The 21,738-nt window shown below is 43.0% G+C and overlaps 1 protein-coding gene and 1 long non-coding RNA gene across 2 annotated transcripts in view; both read right to left on the reverse strand.

The window, feature by feature from the left end:
• Positions 1-2,249, reverse strand: part of LOC103265707 (zinc finger protein 613) — an 11,204-nt gene extending 8,955 nt beyond the window's left edge. Inside the window, exon 1 of the mRNA XM_008063355.1 lies at positions 2,062-2,249. Within this exon, the coding sequence (XP_008061546.1) occupies positions 2,062-2,076 (15 nt within the window). The 5' untranslated portion in view covers positions 2,077-2,249. The remainder of the gene's footprint in view (positions 1-2,061) is intronic.
• A 2,422-nt stretch (positions 2,250-4,671) lies between these two features.
• On the reverse strand, positions 4,672-8,970 carry LOC110596096. The gene is made up of 3 exons (XR_002482268.1): positions 8,894-8,970; positions 8,257-8,304; positions 4,672-4,754 (listed from the first exon to the last, which is right to left on the reverse strand). It is a non-coding gene; the product is annotated as an uncharacterized LOC110596096 (long non-coding RNA).
• Positions 8,971-21,738: the final 12,768 nt, after the last annotated feature.

Genomic DNA, 21,738 nt, shown 5'->3' on the forward strand with positions numbered 1-21,738 from the left:
CAAAAAAAAAAAAAAAAAAAAAATTGTAATACTCAATATATACTGATAATAAAAGACGAATACAAGTCACATTTGACTTCTGCAATTACAAGTGGTGTTCAAAGTGGTTACCATCAGCATTCAAACACTTCTGATTACAGTGAACATCTCTTAAAATGTGTATACATTTTTTTGGGAACCCTGACGTGTATACACAAAACACATATATAAGACATGCATATAGATAGATGTAGACGAACATACAGGTACAGTAACAGGAAGTACACACTACCACTCATTTGTTGAAGCTTCATTAGGAGATTAGGAAAGAAAGTATAGAGAAGATTTACTTTTTCACTATGTATACTTTGTAATTATTGGACAGTGTTTTTTTTAACCTTTCAAAGTATCCATACACATCTGTATGATTAGATTTTTTTAAAGATAATAAAATAAAGGAGGCAATGGTAAGAACCAGCTTTGAACATGGAAAGGAAGTATGTCCTATGTTAGATGGAGGAAGTTCTAAAGCAGACACTCTGGATGCCAACAGATACACCCCTACCAGACAACAGTACTTTCACCCCTCTACTGCCAAATCTGTATCCAAACACCAGGTCAACTACCTGTTCATACAAGACCTTGGAAAGTCACACAATTTTTCCATTTTCCTTGGCCATTTAGGTTTTATTCCTCAATTGATTCTAACAGCCATAAAACTGGGTCCTTGGGTGACTTTGCTATGGCCCTATGAAGAACTGTGTCCACTGAGTTCCCATGGTCTCTTCCCAAAGGGGGTCTCAGAGGACCCTTGCTTTATCATTTATGAGATGGTTATACTTAGACATCATCTATCACATCACCTTTGGGAAGAACCATCCAAAAAATGTTCTGAGACCTAACTGCCATGCAATAGTGACACCACTCGGGAACTGCTCTGCTTTCTCCTCAGAGTTGGTGCACATCCTGTGACCATAATTCTCTGGTTGTGATGAGTATCAGAGATATTAAACAGTAGCTGACAGTTAATATAACTCACAGAATACTCTGGTCACACATTATGTTCCAACATTAGTCGTCTCGGGAGAATTCTATTATGCTGTTTTTACTCACACATTTCTGACACCAAATGGCTAGGTTTTCCCTTACACCAACCAATTCAATTCTCCAGCACCAAATAGATGCCCCAAAATTCGAGTCAATTCTGACACCAACTCCTGGAGTCAGTGATGAACTCACAGGTTAAGAGTTCAGTTTCACAAGACCAACCCCACTTCAGACACTAACCGCAAGTGTGGGTGGGGTCCCCAGGTTACCCACACTTCTGTCCATCTTGGCTACAAATGTAAGAGTTCTCACAACCCACCTGCAGGTTCAATAATTCACTAGAAAAACTCACAGAACTAGGAAAACACTCTAGTCATCACTACTGGTTTATTATACAGGATACAACTCAGGAACAGCCAAATGGAAGAGATACAGAGCATGGGGCGGGGGTGTGAGGGTGGCATGAACTTTCATGCTCTCTCTGGGCACACCACCCTGCCAGTATCTTGATCTGGTCATCAACCCAGAAGTTCTCCAAACCCTGTTGTTGAGGGGTTTTTATGCAGGCTTTGTTACAGAGATATGATTGATTAAATCACTGGCCATTAGTGGTTGTGCTCAATCTCCAGCCCCTCTCTGCTTTCTGGAAGTTGGGGGTATGACTGAAGGTTCTAAGCTTCTAATCAAGGCTTTGTCCTTTTGGCAATCAACCTCCATCCTGAAGCTATCTAGGAGTCCACCGAGAGTCACATCATTAGAGCAAAAGAGACTCCTATCACGCTTTTCACTCAGAAAATTTCAAACGATTTAAGAGCTCCTGGAACTGGGGACAGAGATTAAATATCATTCTATAATATCACACCTATGAACAATATATTCCCAATCCTACTTTGCCTAGATGTTAAATTTAGAGTCTAAGATTATGTAGAAATTCTGCTTTACCAATGTACTCATTTTTATTTAATTTAATTGACTTTTAAAGTCCTCCAGAAATCAATCACACAATGAAGGAAAGAATGAACAAACCAAAGTCACCTGGGCCTTGATCATTTTCTTCTGTTACTGGGAATTGGCCAGTAACTGGGATGCTGTAACTTTAGTCGCTTCTTGAACTGCCCTAAATTCTAGTTGGAAATTTTAGTCTCTGGCCAGTGGTGTCTCCATAAATGATGATATCCAGGTCATGGAACCTCCTCCTCACATCATGTGATGTGTCTTGCTCCTGGAGCCAGGATCTGTGGGCTGAAGAGTAAATTCACTTTGAGTGGGCATTCCCTCAGTCCAGGTGCTGTCACTGCTGCTATGTAAGCACCTTAATTCATGGTCTTCTCTAAGTGTCCCTTTATTTGTGGCCTCATAAGTTTTTACACTCTGAAGCAATAAAACCTAAGATTCTAAATGTGTTACATTTACAAGTAGAAAGTTGCTATGCACCTCACATACACATCTCAGTTTGAAGATGACTGTGAAAAGTACAGGCACTGTCTTATTTAATTTCTCATTGTTGTCTACTTAATCATATCCTTATAAGGTTTAAATCATTATTTCCTAGTCCAACATTAACCTAAGGTTTATGGATTAACAGGTAGACACTGAATCCAAGTGGCCTGCCTCTAAGAACAGAACATTTGCCACTGTATTTTCTTGGGCCACATACCCTCATCATAAGTCTTAGCTCTCTCTGCTACTATCTTGAGGGAGTTTCATTCCTACAGAATCATGGATGATGGTCACATAGTCACAGACATACAATCTGAACTTAAAGAATCAGCTCTGCTAACAGTGACACATGCCACTACTTTCCTTCACAAAGACAAATGAAAAAGCTGCATGCCACCATACCCATGACCTGAAAGCAACAGGTCAGAAACCAACAGCCCCAGAGGCTTTCCAGATAGCAAATTCTAGAGCTTGATTGAGAGTGTCACATGGTGAGACTATCCACTGGATGGTGTCATCTTGAGCTTTCCTTCTAGCCTTCCTGGGTAGAATCACTGTGACAAGGTCCTGTGGCTCTCCTGCATACTCCAAACCCCCAGGGACTTACTCATCCTCTGACCCACAATTGCATATGCTCCCCCACCCTCTGCAATCCCAGAAGCACATTATTGTGGCCATAGACTTTTCAGACTTGTCTTCTGGGAACAAGCATGGGCAGGAGGCAGTGGATGTAACATTTTAGAGACATCCAGGGTATGTACCTCAAATGACAAGACTCCCTTTCCCATAGGCTTCCACAGCCCTTTACCCAGGTATAGCTGAAGAGTTTTTACTTCATTTTTGACCCTTAAGAACTTTCTATAGAATGTATTTATTCCTATTTCTTCTAGTGGTTAGGTCCTTTCATTGGAGGGAGTGCACATTTCCTGAAAATATATGCATATAAAGGAAGCCATAAAGAAAATTTCCACAAATTCTAAAGCATCATTATCAAATAGGCCATGTTCACAAATCATTATTATATGAAAAAAAGTCAACAGAAAAAAATTAAAACATATAAAACAAGACTATGTATTATTTTTGGATGTATATACATTAGTAAAACATGCATTATATGAAACATGTTCAAGAGAACAATTACCTCTGTGAAAGGGAAAAGTGGGGTAGACTAAAGGATATCACTAAAGTTGTACTTGCATCACTTTATTTCTTTCTAATAAGACCAACAACAACAAAAAAATCAAGTACATCATGATTTACATGAGTAAAAATAGCAGAGTAGGCAGCTCCAAGGGCCCATCCCTCCTCAGAAACATCAAAAGCTCAAGTAAAGACAATAAACAAAAAAACTTTGTCAAAACTCTGAAAAATAGGCCAGGCTCAGTGGCTCAGCCTGAAATCCCAGTACTTTGGGAGGCCAAGGTAAGTAGATTGCCTGAGTTCGCAGGATGGAGGCAACTTGGTGAGACCTCATCTCTACAATAAATAAAAAATTAGCTGAGCATAGTAGTGCACGCCTGTGGTTCTGGCTACTTGGAAGGCTGAGGTGGAAGGATTGCCAGAGCCCAACAGGTGGACGCTGGGGTGGCTGTGAGCATGCCACTGCACTCCAGCCTGGGCAACAGAGTGAGACTCCAACTCAAAACAAATAAACAAAACTCTGAAAAATAGCCCCAAGTATATAGAAATAGAGCAAATACTAATTTTTTAAAAAGACAACTTTAGGCCAGGTGTGGTGGCTCATACTTGTAATCCCAGCACTTTGGGAGGCCAAAGTGCGAGAATCACTTGAGACCAACAGTTCAAGATCAACCTGAGCAATACAATGAGACCTCATCTCTACAAAAAAAAAAAAAAAAAAAAAGGCACCTTAAAAAAGGTAGGAGCCGGCAAGCCTGTAATCCCAGCACATTACCAGGCAGAGGTGGGAGGATTACGAGCCCACAGGTTTGATACCAGCCTGGGCAACATGGTGAGACCTCATCTCTACAATAAATAAAAAAAATTAGCCAGGCATGGTGGCATATGCCTGTAGGTCCAGCTACTTGGAAGGCTGAGGTAGAAGAATCGCCTAAGCCCAGTAGGCCAAGGCTGCAGTGGCTGTGAGCATGCTACTGCACTCCAGCCTGTGCGACAGAGTGAGACTCTGAGTCAAAAAAAAAAAAAAAAAAAAAAGGTAGGAAAGCTCTGTGCCATTTTTACTTGCCTTTGCTCCACCCTCACTCAGCTCAGTGGTGGTCTTGAAGATTGCAGTTAATACTTCCAATGTGGGATTCTGGATCCAGGCCCTAGAAAGAACAGAGCAGTCTTTACTCACAAAGAATTATGTTTCTGTTCTAACCTGTCTGGGGGCTACCTGAAGGACTTATACAATGCACTCCTTCTTGTTTTGGAACTCAGGGTAAAAAAGCAGCAGGCATTTCTCAAAAACCTTGTAAGGCAGAAGAAAAACCTTCAGCTGCTAGGGCAAATGATTAAAGCTGAGTCATAGAGAAATGGTTATTAGGAAAAGCTGGGAAGAAAGTTTCTTGGGAAAACTGTGTCATTCAAAAGCACTCATATAGATAGGAAAATTTATAAAGTCAAGTGCATGCAGGTGGCAGAATGCCTGCAGAGAAAAGACCTAAAAAGAACTTAAGCATTCCCTGTGGCTGATGTCTAAGTTCAGTGTAAGCAGGATGTGAAGACTCAGGCAGAGTTGTAGATGGCCTGACTAATAACTGAAGAACAACCCCAGCACACAAAAACCTTATGCAAGTGAAAAATGTCAGACTCAAAATTGTCATATACTATACGATTTCATTTTTATGAAATATCCAGATTAGGTAAATCTATAGAGATAGAAAGCACACTGTGGGTTGCCAGGGTCAAGGGAAGGGGGGAATGTAAAGTGATTGCTTAATGAGTACAGGGTTTCCTTTCAGAGTGCTGAAAATGTTTCGGAACGAGACAGAAGTGGTGGTTGCACAACATTGTGAATGTACTAAGAGACACTGAATTGCTGACTTTAAAATGGCTAATTTTATGTCTCATGAACTTCACCTCAACTTAAAAAAATCAAATACAACTTACATATTTTCTATGAAACAACAGAAGTAATTTCTCTAAAGGCAAGAGCAAGGTAAGAAAGAGCAGTACCACCACCACTATCTTAACTATTCTGGAAATGTTACCCAATTAGTTCGATAGAGAATCAACTAAGAATAATATTAGAGAAGAGGAAACAAATTATAAGATGTTTCCCAATATGGCAAAGTAAGAGTTAGAGTTTCACAGATTCAACTAAACTTATACCCAAAATAAGCTTTTAGTCAGATGGCTGCTTATATATATTTAAAAACTGATAGCATTCCAAATTACACACACTTCGTTATCAGTATTAAATAACTAAATGGTTTTGGGAATAGTGTATCACTTTATATTGAATACTTTAAATAGAGACATTACTAGAAAATCCAGTTTAGAAATTTTAGCAAAGGAAATAGTGGCACATGCAAGCAAAGTTGATATAAAATATTACTTAGGTCTATTTATAGAGAATGAATTAGATGACTAGCAGTACACACATCCAATCAATTACTGTGCGGCTATTAGGAATATTAACAACCTACATCTAATTTAAAAAAAAAAAAAAGTACTTCAAAGTCATGTATAGCATAAGAACATGAAAAGTGGCTCAACATCCTAAGTCTTCAGAGAAATGCAGATCAAAAACATGGAGCTACTACTTTACATTCACTAGAATGTCTATGATAAACGAAAAATAACAAGTGTTGGTGAATATATGGAGAAATGGGAACCTTCAAATATTGCTAATGGGAATGCTAAATGTTACAAAGACTTTGGGAAAAAGTTCAGTAGTTCCTTGAACAGTTAAACATATTTACCATATGACCTAGTAACTCCATTCCATTGATATACAAAGGAATTAAAAACATGTCCACATACAAGCTTGTACACACAATGTTCATAGTAGTATTACTTATAATAGCCAAAGGGAGGAATAACCTAAAAATCCATCAACTGACCAAGGAATAAACAAAATGTTCTATATCCATACCATAATATATTATTTGAGTATAAAAAAGAATGAAATATAGATACATGTTACAAAATGGACAAATCTTAAAAACATTATGCTACATACATAAAAGAAGCCAGTCACAAAAGACTGCATATTTACAGAATTTATATGAAATGTTCAGAACAAGTAAATCTATAGAGACAGAAAGTAGTGGTTGGTGGGGGAGGGGGAAGGGATAGAGATGTGGTAGCAAAAGGGTGTGGAATTTCTGAGGTGATGAAAATGTCTAAAATTGACTTTGGGGATAGCTGCACATACTAAAAACACTCAATTATATGGTATGTGAATAATAGAACATTATTAGGAAAAGCTATCAGTAGAAATTAATATACTCCTACTGAAATATTTAGGGACAAATGTATGAATGTCTGCAACTTACTTTGAAATGCACCAAGAAAGAAAAAAAAACAGTATTTTTAAAAGATGGGGTAATGATGTGTGAAGGTGATATATAGGTATGTCAAAAAGGAAACACAACAAAAAGATGATAAAATCTTAGATGGCAGGCATACAGGTACTCAACTGTAAATTTCTTTAAACCTTGTTATATGTTTGAAAATGTTCACAACAAAATGTTGGAGAACATAGAACCTTGTAATAATAAGAGTCTGGTAAGGTTACCAAAAACAATACAAATCGTTTAAATTCTAAGTGCTTTTCTATGTAATAGTAAATTAGAAGAGAACAGATAACCTGCTCTTAAATGTGTTAACTGGCTGGGTATGCTAGCTTACAACCGTAATCCTGGCATTTTGGAAGGCTGAAGTGGGAAGATTGCTTGAGGCCAGGAGTTCAAGACCAGCCTGGCCAACATAATGAGACTCTGACTCTAAAAAAAAATAGATTAAAAAAAAAGTAAAGAAATGTGACATCTCAATTCTTAAGTATTAAAATTCTACCTAAATATATACATTTACTTAGTGATTCCAAAAATAATGGCACAGATTTGCCTCTTGATGGTATACTGTGGTGGGGGCTTTTTAGAAAACGCTTCAAAACATGTATCACAGTTAAAATGTTCCAGTTTTTTCATGCAAAACGCTGTGCTCAGTGCCTGCAGCTGGAACCACAGGCCCCTTCCTGTGTAACCGCCCCTGGTGCAGCGCACCACGCGTTGCTCAGCACCTGCAGCTGAAACTGCAAGCTTTTTCTGTTATTACAAAAGGTCCAAAACTTTCCACCATGAAAAGCCCCTTCTCCCAAAGCCAATGTAAAACATACAAAAGCTGAGGCCCGACTGCGACCCGGGGCCAGCCTTTGCGACTGGAGGCCGCTGGAGCCCAACGACAACGGCATTTCAAAAATAAACGTAGCTTCCTGCTTGCCAGCCTTGGTGTCACCGGTCTCTCTGATTTGTTTTCCTGCAACAATACTATTACAGTAATCCTTTAAAAAAAAGTATGACGTGCTTACTATGCGAGCCATTTATGGTATGAAATTAAACGATAAGGCAGATTATACCAGTGTTTCAGCAGTTTGCCTGAATTGTGAAAATCAAGCAAAGAAAAATGAAAACTGAAACTGCAATCCACAAAAATGTTACCAAAAGTCATCACTGGGGAACTACATTTTGGGGTAAGAGGGGAATGTTATTTTACTCGCATCAGAAAGAACCCGAAAGGAACTCTTTGCGTGCGTGTGCACACATCCACACAGTTAACTTGCAGAAAGAAGGGTAAAATGCTTATCTTTAGCAGACACCTTACCATTTTAGATTCGATCGATCCTTGATCTCCCGCGAGGTTTACTTCCGTCTGTAGGCACGAGAGGAAGGAGAGTCGTGAGAAACCCGAGACTTGTAAACGAGTCCTTAAAGGACTGCGGAGCAACGCGTAACATCTGGACCTCGGCACACACCCGCCAGCGTCCCTCAGCCTCAGCAGGAGATCCATCCCGATCCCTCATCACCGGCCACGCCCCGGTGACTTCACTTCGAAGCAGGGACCGCAAGCCCGGGTGCGCTGGCCACGAGCCCGGGCTCCTCTCGCCCCGAGCCGCCCATCCAATCCCGGATCCGAGCCAGACGCCGCTTTCACCGACACATCCACTCCCCGCTCGGGTCCTCCACCCCTGAGTCCCAGAGAGGGACCCCAGGCACGGCAGACCCGGGTGGCGCGCGGGTTTCGAGCCGCAGATCTCGAGAGACCCTGGGTCGCCGGCCCCCAAGCCTCGCGCAGCACGGACCCCGGAGCCGCCTGACCACCGCCACCCCGGTCACGGGCTCCCCGGTGCGCCCTCCTCCCCGACAAACGCACAGCTCCACACCTCACGGACGCCCCCGCCCCCTCATCCTGTCCCACAGAAAGACCCACACAACAGATGCGGATTTTTTCGGGGACCCACCGGGCCTCCTAAAGGCTGCACTCCCGGGAGTTCTTCCACTTCCGAACCCTCGTTCCCCCGCCGAGACCGGCTACGGCGGCCGACGAAGGTCTGAAGTTGCAGCGGGGCGGAGCGCGAACCACGGAATTTCTGGCTCTTCCTTGGAGAAGAAACATGTCCGCGCCCAACCGGTACGGAGCCTGGGGGCGGCCATCTTTCTAGACCGGACGTACCGACGACAAGGGAGCGAGATTTTTGCCCCAGGAGCCAAGGATGGCTCCGGACAGCGAAGGGCCACTGAAACCACCCCCACTTCTCCACACCCAGCGCCGCAAGTTTCATTGATTTTTAGAGACTCGAGCTTGCACAAACATGCGTCGGGCGATGACCATCTCTGCGGGCTATGGAGGAAAGTCATCCACTTCGCGCGCACACAGACAAAAAGACTTGGAGATGACACGGTGAGCGTGGACATGTTGGAAGCTGCAAAGGAAAACGCTTCCTCGGTGGAGGACAAAGAGCAAACGGGACGACTCTGGCTGCGGGTGGAGGGCAAGAGGAAGATGCAGAGGACAAGATGGGTCTGAAGAAGCAAGTATGGAGATCGAGATCACGCCCCAAGGAAAAGTAAAAACAAAAACAAAAACAAAAAACAGCGAGTAGGAGAAACTTATTTTACACGTGCGGGATGTGGCTGCAGCCCAGTTAAGGTGCAGAGCGTCGTCACGAGCCCAGGGAAGAGGGCAGCCACAGAGGGAGGCGGGATTTTGCTGGCAGGGCTTTTCGCAGCAGGGGGTGGAGCCAATATGAAGGGCGGGGCTCCCCGAATCCAAATGCCTAAAACTTTGAAGGAGTGCCAAAGTCAACTCAGGGAGAACAAAAAATTGTGCAAGCCGTGAGTGGTGGTGTGTACCTGTAGTCCCAGCTACTCAGGAGGCTCAGGCAGGGGAAGGATCGCGTGAGCCCGGGAGGTGAGGAGGTGAGCACTCCTGCCTGGGTGACAAATACCTGGACTCCAAAAAAAAAAAATCGGTGCAAGTGCTCACACCTGTAATCCCAGCACTTTGAGAGGTCCAGGAGAGAGAATTGCCTGAGTCTAGAGGTTCAAGAACAGCCTGGGCAACTTGGCAAAACTTCATCTCTACAATAAATCAAAAAATGAGCCGGGTGTGGTGGCGCACTCCTGTAGTTCCAGTTACTCGGAAGGTGGAGGTGGAAGGATTGCCTGAGCACAGAAGGTCAAGGATGCGGTGGCCGTGAGCGTGCCACTGCACTCCAGCCTGGGCAGCGGAGTGAGACTCCAGCTCATAAGAAGGAAAGGAAAAATGGAAGAAAGAAAAAAAGAAAGAAAGAAAGGAAAGTATTCATAGGATCCTACACGGGGCTAAACCACCCATAGCCATCATAATGTACATTCTAATTTTGATCCGATGAAAATTAATATATAACCCTATTGGAAGAATGAAAGGGAAGTTTCTGAGTGCAGTGGAGTGTTTATAAAGGTTTATGTTTTGACGCCTCCTTCATGATAAATCGAGAAAATGTCCCAAAGTAAAAAAATCAGTTTCAGAAATATACGCATGTAGCTTAAAATAGCAAAATCCTAGAAAGAGTAAAAAGCCTTGCAAAACTATTTGACTTCTTAGGGGAATTGCAGAATAAAAGCGCTATGATGCAGGAATTTCACTCCTAGGAAATAACTCAAGCATAGTGAAGCAATATGGCCTGGCACGGTGGCTCATGCCTACAATCCCAGCACTCTGGGAGGCTGAGGCAAGGGGATTCCCTGAGCCCATGGGTTGGAGACCAGCCCAAGCAACTTGGCGAGACCTCATTTCTGCAATAAATAAAAAAATTAGCTGAGCGTGGTGGTGCCAGCCTGTAGTCCCAGGTACTTGGAAGGCTGATGAAGGAAACCAGAACATAAGCTGACAAGGTCCTTAAGTTTCTTGACTTGTGTTCAAGGAACCAAGCCTATATTTCCTTTGTCTCCCCTGACTTTTGGTTGCTTTTCTATGGATAGCAGAGCAGTGCAAAGCCTAGCCTGGAGGCTGCTTATCCTAAGCGATTGCCTTGCTTTTAACTTAGAGAGCACAGATGTTAAGATAAGCATAGTTTAGACATTAACATATATCTTTCCTGTATGGTTTTGCCCTCCCTGGTGTGATTTTGCCCTATATAAGAGGCATGGTGTAAAAATAAAGCTGTTCTTTCTGGCTCTCAGAGGGCCTTCCCAATCCTGCTGTTTCTTTGTCTTTCTTTTCTTAGTCTCTCCCTCCACCTCAGGCCCTGCTCAGAGGAGGTTGGAACTCCACAAGTGGCCCCTGAACAGGGACCTGAGTACTGGGGTCAGCATTGGCTGGAGGGGAACCCTCGTGGAGGCTGGCGTTTCTTGTGCAGCATTTTGATTCATTAAGTAACCAAGGGGATAGGAGTAATCCTTGGGAGTAAAACATGGGACATTTACATTCTAAGGAAAGCACTCTCTTTGTGCAGGTGTTAAAATCTATGCTGAAAGCTAGAGGAACTAAGGTTGCAGATAGACAGATAGATTTTTGCAGTTTGTAGAAGAAGTATGTCCCTGGTTTCCTGAGGCTGGAACGGTTAATCTGACTACCTGGAAAAAAGTAGGTAGTTGTTTGAAGGATTATTACCAAGCGCATGATCCTGAAGCTGTGCCAGTAGTTGCTTTATCTCTGTGGAACCTAGTAAGAGATTACTTAGACTCCTCTGATGAGTTTCATAGAGCAGAGCAGGCTCCTCCCTTGTTGTGGTGTTCCCCCTCAGCTCCTGCTCTAGCTGCCCATGATGGTCAGGAGGGACACTCTCCTAGAGATTTTCGATAGGAGCAGGATGAGGCTGCTTCTCGGTATCACAATGATGAGATATCTGTGGCCGCTCAAGCCTCTGTGACCGAGTTTCCTGAGGCTCCTAGTCTGCCTGCAAAAGAGGCTGAGCCCTCCACTCCTTTATCTTCAGATACTTTTGCTCAACTTATGGAGTTGCTTACTGTTTTAGCTAAAAAGTGCTCAGTTTCAAGAGGAAGTGCCTTCGTGTCGCACTTTGAGTTCAAAAGAGGAAGTGCCTTCAATACTGGTGTATCATTTCTCAATTTCTTTCTTTCATTTTTTTTTTGAGTTGGAGTCTCACTCTGTCACCCAGACTGGAGTGCAGTGGCCACTTCCGGCCACCGCAGCCTCGACTGCTGGACTCTGGCCATCCTTCTGCCTCAGCCTTCCAAGTAGCTGGAACTACAGGCGTGCGCTACCACACCTGGCTAATTTTTTTGATTCATTGTAGAGGTGAGGTCTCACCAAGTTGCCCAGGTGAGTCACCAATCCGCGGGCTCAGGCGATCCACTCACCTCAGCCTCCCAAAGCGCAGGACTACAGGCTGAGCCACCGAGCCCTGCTCATTCCTCAATTTTTAAGGAGGGGATCTCTCCAGGGGTTGGCAAGGGCCCTCTTGCACCTCAGTGGTCTCTCAATTAGTGTCATGGATCTGCACCCTCCCCCTTCTTGGCTCCTGTCCAAGCTCAGTCGCCTGATGTTAGGAGGCGTCTGTTGCATCTTTCCCCTTTACAGAAGGTTGTTCAGTCTGTCTTGCTGCAGGGAGACGATTTGGAAGGATTTCACGCCTATCCGGTAAAGACTACAGGCTTTGAAGACCAGGGAAGGGTACAACTGAGTCTACTGTTTAGTAATTCATAAAGGTTTTTGACAATTTTGCCAGTTCATAATTAGAAATAAGTAGGAACAGATCATTTTACATCTATGTGATGGGTTCACTCTGAAAGGGTTTTGTACCGGGCCATTTTGCAGACATTTGGAAAGTCCTGGGGAAAAAAGGCGGGTGGGGGGGGGGGGAGAGGACTCCAGAATGAGCACCAGTGAGACGAAAAGTAAACAAATCTATTGGCAGTTGCCAATAATGGCAAAACTCTAGCCACCCAAAAGAGACCTGATAAGAATAAATTTGCTAAGGGGGATAGTATCAACTGCTATGAATGTGGTCAATCTGGACATTTAAAGTGCAATTGTTTTTGGTGGCCTAAGCCCCCAGGACCCGACTAAAAGGCCACTGAAAGAGATGGTGTGGTCTCTCCCAAAAGGGAGGGGTAACACCTAGCTCAGTGATGGTGACCATTAAAGGAGCCCAGGGAGGCCCACGGCCCAGTCCAGCACTTTGTTTGCCATCACCCCAGAGAATCCTTAGGTCTGTATGAATGTGGCTAGGGTCCAAATTAATTTCTTGATTAATACTGAGGCTAAGTTTTTAGCCTTTGTGCTCATATTGAACCTCTTTCTCCTGACACCTGCTCTCTAGTGGGAGTTAAAGGTGTTCCAAAAGTTAAATGTTTCACCTAACCTCTAATAAAAAGTTACTAAAAGGTTAATTCAAATTATGATTGTAAAAGGTTATCTATAAAAAGTTAAAAAGAAGGAAAGCAAAAAGCAAAGGGAAAATATAAAAGGGTTGTTGGTGCACAAATAAGGCTTTAGAAAAAAATATATAATAATATATGAAAGAAATTCTATAAACAATCTAGACATAATAAAGTCTTTTCTGGATGCAAGTCTCCAAACATTTTCAGATTTCTCTTCAAATTTTATATAAAATTCACTTGAGTACCTTGTTCAAATTACAATCTACAACAACTTGTCAGGCTACCACTAGAGTCCAGCAATAAATTATAAACTCCAAAAGCTGGTACTTGTAATAAAGCCACAGAAATTAAAGTTTATCATTTAAATTATGCTAATAACTTCAGGCCTTGTAACTTTTGTCAAAAAGGTGATCAGTCACCACCTAAAATTGTCAAAATGTATGCCTGGCTTCACTTAATTGTTCTACTTCTTGAAAGAGGGGTTTCCCTCTTTTATTCCTGTTATTAAGCCAGAATCCAGCAATTTCATGCCTACTTAATGGTCATGCAAGGATTCCAGTCAGTGCCTACAAACAATGCCACTGCTGAAGCAGATCTGGATATCTCAAGTCAAACAGGGAGAGATTTTCCATCTCTGGTTAGGCACGACTATGCCCACTGTCAGCTCTGAAGAAGCTACAGAAAATGCCAGCACCCCATATGATTATGGGATCAAAAAATCTCTAAAGAATAAATAATTGAGGCAGGGTAGCTAGCACAGGCTAGACATAGATAAATTTCCTATGGGTAGGTGTTAAAAGGCGTTCAAACATTTTAAAAATTGTATTCTGCTGCAGGTCAAATGGCAGCCTATCCCATGCCTTGGCAAATCCAAAGAAAACATCAGATATAGGACTAGGACAATACAATCTTTCAATTACAATTTAGCATAATAATCACTAGAAATTCTTTGGAGATACAAGTAAACCTTACATAGGTATTTGGTATTGCATCCCTCAGGATCCAATTCAGTCCCTGAAATGGAACTCATTAAAACTTTGAAATTCTTTAACAGTCCTTGGAACACTCCTATCTTTGTAATTAAGAAAAAGTCAGGCCGGGCTTGGTGGCTCAGCCTGTAATCCCACACCTTGGGAGGCTGAGGTGAATGGATTGCCTGAGCCCACAGGTTCGAGACCCACCTGGGCAACTTGGTGAGCCCTCATCTCTACAATAAATCAAAAAATTAGCCGGGTGTGGTAGCGTGTGCCCGTAATTCCAGCTACTTGGAAGGCTGAGGCAGAAGGATTGCCGGAGCCCAACAGGTCGATGCTGTGGTGGCTGGGAGCAGCAGAGTGAGACTCAAACTCAAAAAAAAAAACAAAAGAAAAAGTCAGGAAAGTGGCATTTACTATCCCCCCCTGCCAGTGGCCATCCCTTCTGACTATCACTTGTTTGTTATAGATTTAAGGGGTTGTTTTTTCAGTATTCCACTTTTTCCTCAGGACTGGAAACATTTTGCTTTCTCTTTGCCTGCTATTAATTTTCAGTAACCAGTTCAGAGATTTCAATGGAAGATTTTACCCCAGGGCATGGCCAATAGTCCCACATTATGTCAGATTTTTGTGGCCAAGGCTCTCAGACCTGTCCAATCATGTTTTCCTGAGGCTTACATCATTCATTACATGGATGACATTCTTGTTGCTCATCCCAATCCAGAACAACTCCAGGTTGTATTTTTAAGTTTACAATCTACCCTTCAGCAATCTGGACTTATAATTGCTTCAGAGAAAGCCCAGAATGTAGCCCCATATGAATATCTTGGTAGGCTTATAGAGGGACGCAATGTATGCATGCAGAAGCTGCAAATCCGGTTGAATTCTTTTTTTTTTTTTTTTTTTTTGAGTTGGAGTCTCACTCGGTCGCCCAGACTGGAGTGCAGTGGCCGCTCCTGGCCACCGCAGCCTCGACCTGCTGGGCTCCGGCGATCTTTCCGCCTCAGCCTTCCGAGTAGCTGGAACTACAGGCACGCGCTACCATGCCCGGCTGATTTTTTTTGTTTTTGTTTTTATTTATTGTAGACATAAGGTCTCGCTGCCCAGGCGGGTCTCGAACCTGCGGGCTCAGGCAATCCACTCACCTCAGCCTCCCAAAGGTGCGGGATTACAGGCTGAGCCACCAAGCCCGGCCGGTTGAATTCTTTATTAACCCTAAATGATTTACAAAAGTTGCTGGGGGACATCAATTTGTTACGTCCCTCCCTGGGTATTTCCACTCTCAGTTGATGCCTCTTTTTGATATACTGAGGGGGAGATTCTGACCCTCGATCTCCATAGCATCTCACCCCCGAAGCTCTGGCTGTGTTGCAGCTAGTCCAGAGGCCATTGCCCAACAATAATAGATTTTTGCATTTCTTTCACTGATCCTTGGTCGTTTCTCATACTGCCCACGCCCTATTTACCAACTGGTGTATTCTGACAACAGGGGCCAGTAGAATGGCTACATTTACCATCCTCACAGTCACTACCAAAGTAATTAAAAGTGCACCTTTGCCTCCTGGCACCTCAGCACAAAAGGCTGAACTTATTGTTTTAGTTAGAGTTCTAAGGTTAGGAAAAAATGTAAAGAAAGTTGATGGTATAAGATTTTTTTTGGTAAGAAAAGATAAAAGAAAGAAATAAATTTAAATAGGAAAGATTCTTGTATGGTACATTTTTGTTCTATAATAGAATGGCTGGTTATTTAAAGGAAAGTATAGAACAAAAATAGAAGGTTCAAGCATGTCAAAAAATGGTTTGAGTATGTCAAACATGGTATGTGAAAGCCAGAGAGTTTTTTGGCTGTGAGCCTGCTTTAATTGTAGTGCCTTGCACTGCTCCTCAAATGACTTGGCTTTGGGAGACATACCCTGTGTGGCAGTTGGCCATAGCCCACTTTACTGGGCAAGTAGATTCCCATTACCCTACTACTTGACTTCTTATTTTGCAAAAAATTATTCTTTTCTTTTTCCTCAGGTTACCAGTGCTCAACCTCTGCAGGATGCTGATTTGGATTTTATAGATGGCTCCTCTTCTGGAACAGTAGTCACTGTTATTAATGGTGTCATTTCCCGTTTTCAGACAGATTATGATTTCGCTCAATGAGTCGAGCTGTTTGCAGTTTGTCAGGTCTTTGCAAATCTCCCTAAGACATTTTAATTTTACACTGATAGTCATTACATGCAGGTGTGCTGCGTCATTTGGAAACTGCTAGTCTTAATGCTGTCTCTTCCTCCTCCCCCTCTGACATAATTGCTCTTTTGCAGACCGTTCAATTGTATATTTGTGCTCACACGGGGCCCTTTGGAGCCCTTTTATCTTGCTCATATTCATGCTCATTCTGCTCTTCCTGGTCCATTTTCCGAAGGTAATGCCCTTGCTGATGAAGCTATGTGATCTTTTGCTTTCCCTCAACTATCTCCTGCTTCTGCAGCTACCGCTTCCCATGCCCTTCATCATCAGAATGCCCAAAGTTTACATCACCAATTTTCTTTTCTTTTCTTTTCTTTTTGAGTTGGAGTCTCACTCTGTCACCCAGACTGGGGTGCAATGGCCGCTCCTGGCCACCACAGCCTCGACCTGCCGGGCTCCGGCGATCCTTCCACCTCAGCCTTCTGAGTAGCCAGAATTACAGGCGCGCGCTACCACGCCCGGCTAATTTTTTTATTTTCTTGTAGAGATGAGGTCTCACCTGCCCAGGCGGGTCTCAAACCCGCGGGCTCAGGCAATCCACTCACCTCAGCTTCCCAAAGGCACGGGATTACAGGCTGAGCCACCGAGCCTGGCTACGTCACCAATTTTCATTGTCTAGAAAAATGGTTAGACAAATAGTAAAAAATTGTCCTATCTGTCCTCAGTTTCACCCCCCTCCTGCTGAGGGCGTGAATCTCTGAGGTCTATTCCAGGACACTTATGGCAGATGGATGTCACACACATCCCTTCTTTTGGAAAGTTGGCTTATGTGCACGTTACAGTGGACACGTGCTCTGCTTTTATTTTTGCCTCAGTCCGATCAGGGAAAGCAGCTTGATATGTTAAAACCCATTGCTTTGCAGATTTTGCTGTCATGGGCATTCCCAAATCTATCAAGACTGACAATGGCCCTGCCTATGTTGGTAAGTCTTTTGACAAATTTTGCTCCACATTTCAAATTTCTCATACTACCGGCATCCCCTATAATCCACAGGGGCAAAGTATAATGGAGCGTACCAATAGAATGTTCAAAACGCAATCACAAAAATTAAAAAAGGGGGAATGTCAAATTTCCCCCCACATACACTATTTGCACATGCATTATTAATTCTTAAATTTTTTAATTTTGATAATGAAGGAGTCATGGACTGGGCTACTCCTGATCTGCAGGCTAAGACTGAATCACAGCATGTTGAAACCTCTGGAGGGTGGGTGGAGACAGTTCTTTCCACCTCAGCAGGATGCCCCCAGCTTGGTATTTGGAAGCTTATGGCGGCTTTAGGGCCCATTCTCATCTCCCACCAGTCTGAATATAACCAACTGTCTTACAATGGTACCCATGAGGTGTTTGCCTGTGTTCCTACCCCTTATGTTTTATTGGCAGGGCTCTGGAAAATTACTATGGAGGCCTCTTATTTTTTCTTAAAATGTCCTCATTGTAATCTCACTAATGTGTCTCTCCTGGAAATAGAGGCCAGAAAGTTGTGGTATTGCATCAACCCTCTTTTTGTTATGATGCCTGTAAATATTTCTGGGCCATGGCATCAGGACTCTGGCTGGCATGTGCTTTCTCAAATGTCCAACTTGCTTGATTGCCAGTGAAGGTTTATTGGACTTTTAGTTGCTGGTGTTGTAGCAGGAAAAATAGAGAGATCGTGACACCGAGACTATTACAGGAAGTGGCACCTTATTACGCTGGCTAGCACTAGCACAGCGGGCCCAAGAATTTCATGCATCCAAATCAAGCTCAAGCACCCCAGAACAGGTGACCTGGGGTCTTATACCCTCGTTTAGGTAAGGGAGGGGGGTCGTGTTGAGTGATTACATACTTCCTTTGGAATCTTACAAGGTTGTACTTAGCAAAATCAGATTTTTCAAAGAACAAATGGTTTCCAGGAACTGCAGGCTTGTAAACTGTCAACTTCAGATAAACCTGTGAATTAGCCACTCTTTTTGCATATCCATTAAATGGCTAGTATTTGGGTTATTTGGCCTTTCCCAAACAAAACCTGCCGGTGCCTAGGCAGGCCTTTAAAGTTGCAACTTGCCTTTCAAAAGGAAATACCTTTTAACTGCTATCAACCTTTCCTTCTTGCCGCTGGGCTAGTGGAAGCCCAGGTGAGGCCAACTGCTGATCCTGAATCAGCCACATGTGTTTCTGTGTTTATTCACTCAATCACACAAGAAATATATTTGAGCATATGCCGCCTCCTGCCACAGTGTTACTGCATTTGTTACGCTGATTGCAGCAGCTACCGCTTCAGCAATGGCTTTGACTCAAGAAATCCACACTGCTCAGTATGTGGACAATCTGACTAAGAACGTTTCCACTGCTCTATCCAGCCAAGAAACCATTGACGTTAAATTGGAGGTGCGACTCAACACATTGGAGGAAACGGTCCTAGTTCTTGGAGACTAGATTGCTGCTTTAAAGACTCGGGTTGCTGAGGTGAGTGGGTTTCCTGAGTCCGCGGGTTCGAGACGCACCTGGGCAACTTGGCGAGACCTCATTTCTCAATAAATCAAAAATTAGCCGGGTGTGGTAGTGTGCACCTGTAGTTCCAGCTACTTGGAAGGCTGAGGCGGAAGGACACCAGAGCCCAGCAGGTCGAGGCTGCAGTGGCTGGGAATGGACACTGCACTCCAGTCTGGGTGACAGAGTGAGACTCTAACTCAAAAAAAAAAAAAGGACTTGGGTTATGTTACAATGTCATGCAGAGTTCCAATGGATTTGTGTAACCTCTAAGCCTTATAATGATTCTGAATGGCATTGGGATCTGGTTAGAAATCATTTTCTGGGAATTTGTTCTTCTAATAATGTTTCTTTAAATATTGCTCGATTACACCAAGATATTGTAATTGGTTAATGAAATTCTTGGTAAAATTAAGCAGTTGCAAATGTTGAACCTGGGACTCTAATAAGAGAGATATAGAGACCACAAAGAGCCAGCTCCGATGCAAACACACGAGGGTCTTTATTCAGGCTCGAGTCTGGGCTCCCGCCTGAAGCAGCAGCTTCAGGGACCAGAGCCCCGATTCACAATGGCAAGCAGTTTTTATGCACAATTACAGAGGGAGGGGAAAGAACTCCAAACTTGATTTTACATGATTGGGTAATTTCTCCTAATGGGTACGGGAATACTTGGTATTGGTGGGTGCTGCCCGTGATTGACAGAAATCCACGTAATGGGTCGAGTGAAATGTTAGATAAGTTAGGTCCATACAGTCTCTGCTAATGAAGTAACCTGAGCCGGCAGACAAAGGGTTACATTAGCCCTTTTAGTTTACCGATCCAGCCCAAGGCTTACTTAGGAAAGCTTGTTTGCTTAATCTTTACACAACATAACATAGTCATTATGGGACAACAAAAGCCAAACTTAACAAAATTTTAAATATGAATGCTGCGAACACATACAGTGAATGTGGGGTAGAAAATCATATACTAATTCTGGGAATTTATAATAGCAAGCTTATTATAGCAAGGCGGTTACTTTTATAAAGGTCTTTGTTCCCTGCAGATTTACATAGCCACTGCGTGTAAATTATCACTGAGATATAAACCGGTGATAAAGCCCACCTAGAGAGGAGGTGGCTCCTCTAAGTCTGGTGCCACCTTGTAGGAATGTTTGAAAGAGGCTTATCGCTTTATCCTTTATATCCCATTGTAAAAGCATAAGTTAGCCTACTGGTTTGGGGTTGACAATGCTTAACCCAAGGATTCTAAATACAAACACTGCTTAAAACCCGACATATGCCTAATTCTACGGGGTCTGAGATAGGATTTAAAGTACTAAGATTTCATAAAATACATGAGGTAGGAATACACAAAATATATAGTAAACATGAGGTGGGGATATATGAAATATAGTGAACTAAACGCTACTTTTACAGCAAATAAATTTCTTGGTTTCTTGGGTCTCTCAATAGCATGCTCTTAACCTAAATCTATTGTTGTCCTCTCATGGTATCATCACATAGCTTCTAATAATGTTTCTTTGAATATCACTCGATTACATCAAGATATTGTAATTGGCTAATGATATTCTTGGTAAAATTAAGCAGTTGGTATCGTCACATAGCTTATGGTCTACAGTATATTCTTTAATAGCATTGGGAGTGCTGATTTTGATTTTACTGTTTTGTCTGGCAGTCTGTATCCAGGCCAGAGGATGAGCCATCAGAGAGCTCCAAGTAGAAGTCCATAAGCTGCACTAAAAAGAAAAAGAAAAGGAGGAGATGACGGAAACCAGAACATATGCTGACAAGGTCCTTATGTTTCTTGGCTTGTGTTCAAGGAACCAAGCCTATATTTCCTTTGTCTCCCCTGACTTTTGGTTGCTTTTCTATGGATAGTAGAGTGGCACCAAGTCTAGCTATTCTATGGATAGCAGAGCAGTGCCAAGTTTAGCCCAGAGGCTGTTTATACTAAATGAGATTGCCTTGCTTTTAACTTAGAGAGCATAGATGTTAAGATAAGCATAGTTTAGACATTAACATGTATCTTTCCTGTATGGCTTTTCCCTCCCTGGTGTGATTTTGCCCTATATAAGAGACATGGTGTAAAAATAAAGTTGTTCTCTCTGGCTCCCAGCTACCTGGGAAAGAGCCCTCCCAATCCCACTGTTTCTTTGTCTCTTTCTTTTCTCATTCCCTCCTCCCACCTCAGGCCTGGTCAGCGGGGGCTGGAACTCTGCACCTGAGGCAGAAGGAAGGCCTAAGCCCAGCAGGTTGAGTCTGGGGTGGCCGTGAGCCTGCCACTGCACTCCAGCCCAGGTGACAGGTAGAGTGAGACTCCAACTCAACAACAAGAACAACAAAACACAAAGAAAGGCTGGGCGTGGTGGTTTATGCCTATAATCCCAGCACTTTGGGAAGCCTAGGTGAGAGAATTGCCTGAGCCCAGCAGGTCGAGGCTGCAGTGGCTGTGAGCAGGCCACTGCACTCCAGCCTGGGCGACAGAATGAGACTCTAACTCAAAAAAGAAAAAACAACAAAAAAAGCCATCACAAAGAATGCTCATAGAGAGAGGACTGTAATAAAGTATACCAGAGACTTAGGTTAAGAGCATGCTATAACCCAATAAATATGTAATCAGCTTGTGGACAATAGCACAGCCATTTTTAGTTTTCTGTTTTAAAACATAACCTGTAGCTGTTTAAAGTTTCAGTTATGGGAAAAAACTACAAAGCTCCGGTTACAAGCTTCAACCCCTTCCCTTATCTCACTTTCCCCTTAGCAACAACCAATCAGGTGCCAGGGGGTAATCACCT

Source organism: Carlito syrichta, unplaced genomic scaffold (genome assembly GCF_000164805.1).
Source record: "Carlito syrichta isolate Samal-C Ts95f unplaced genomic scaffold, Tarsius_syrichta-2.0.1 Scaffold306778, whole genome shotgun sequence".
Lineage (NCBI taxonomy): Eukaryota > Metazoa > Chordata > Mammalia > Primates > Tarsiidae > Carlito > Carlito syrichta.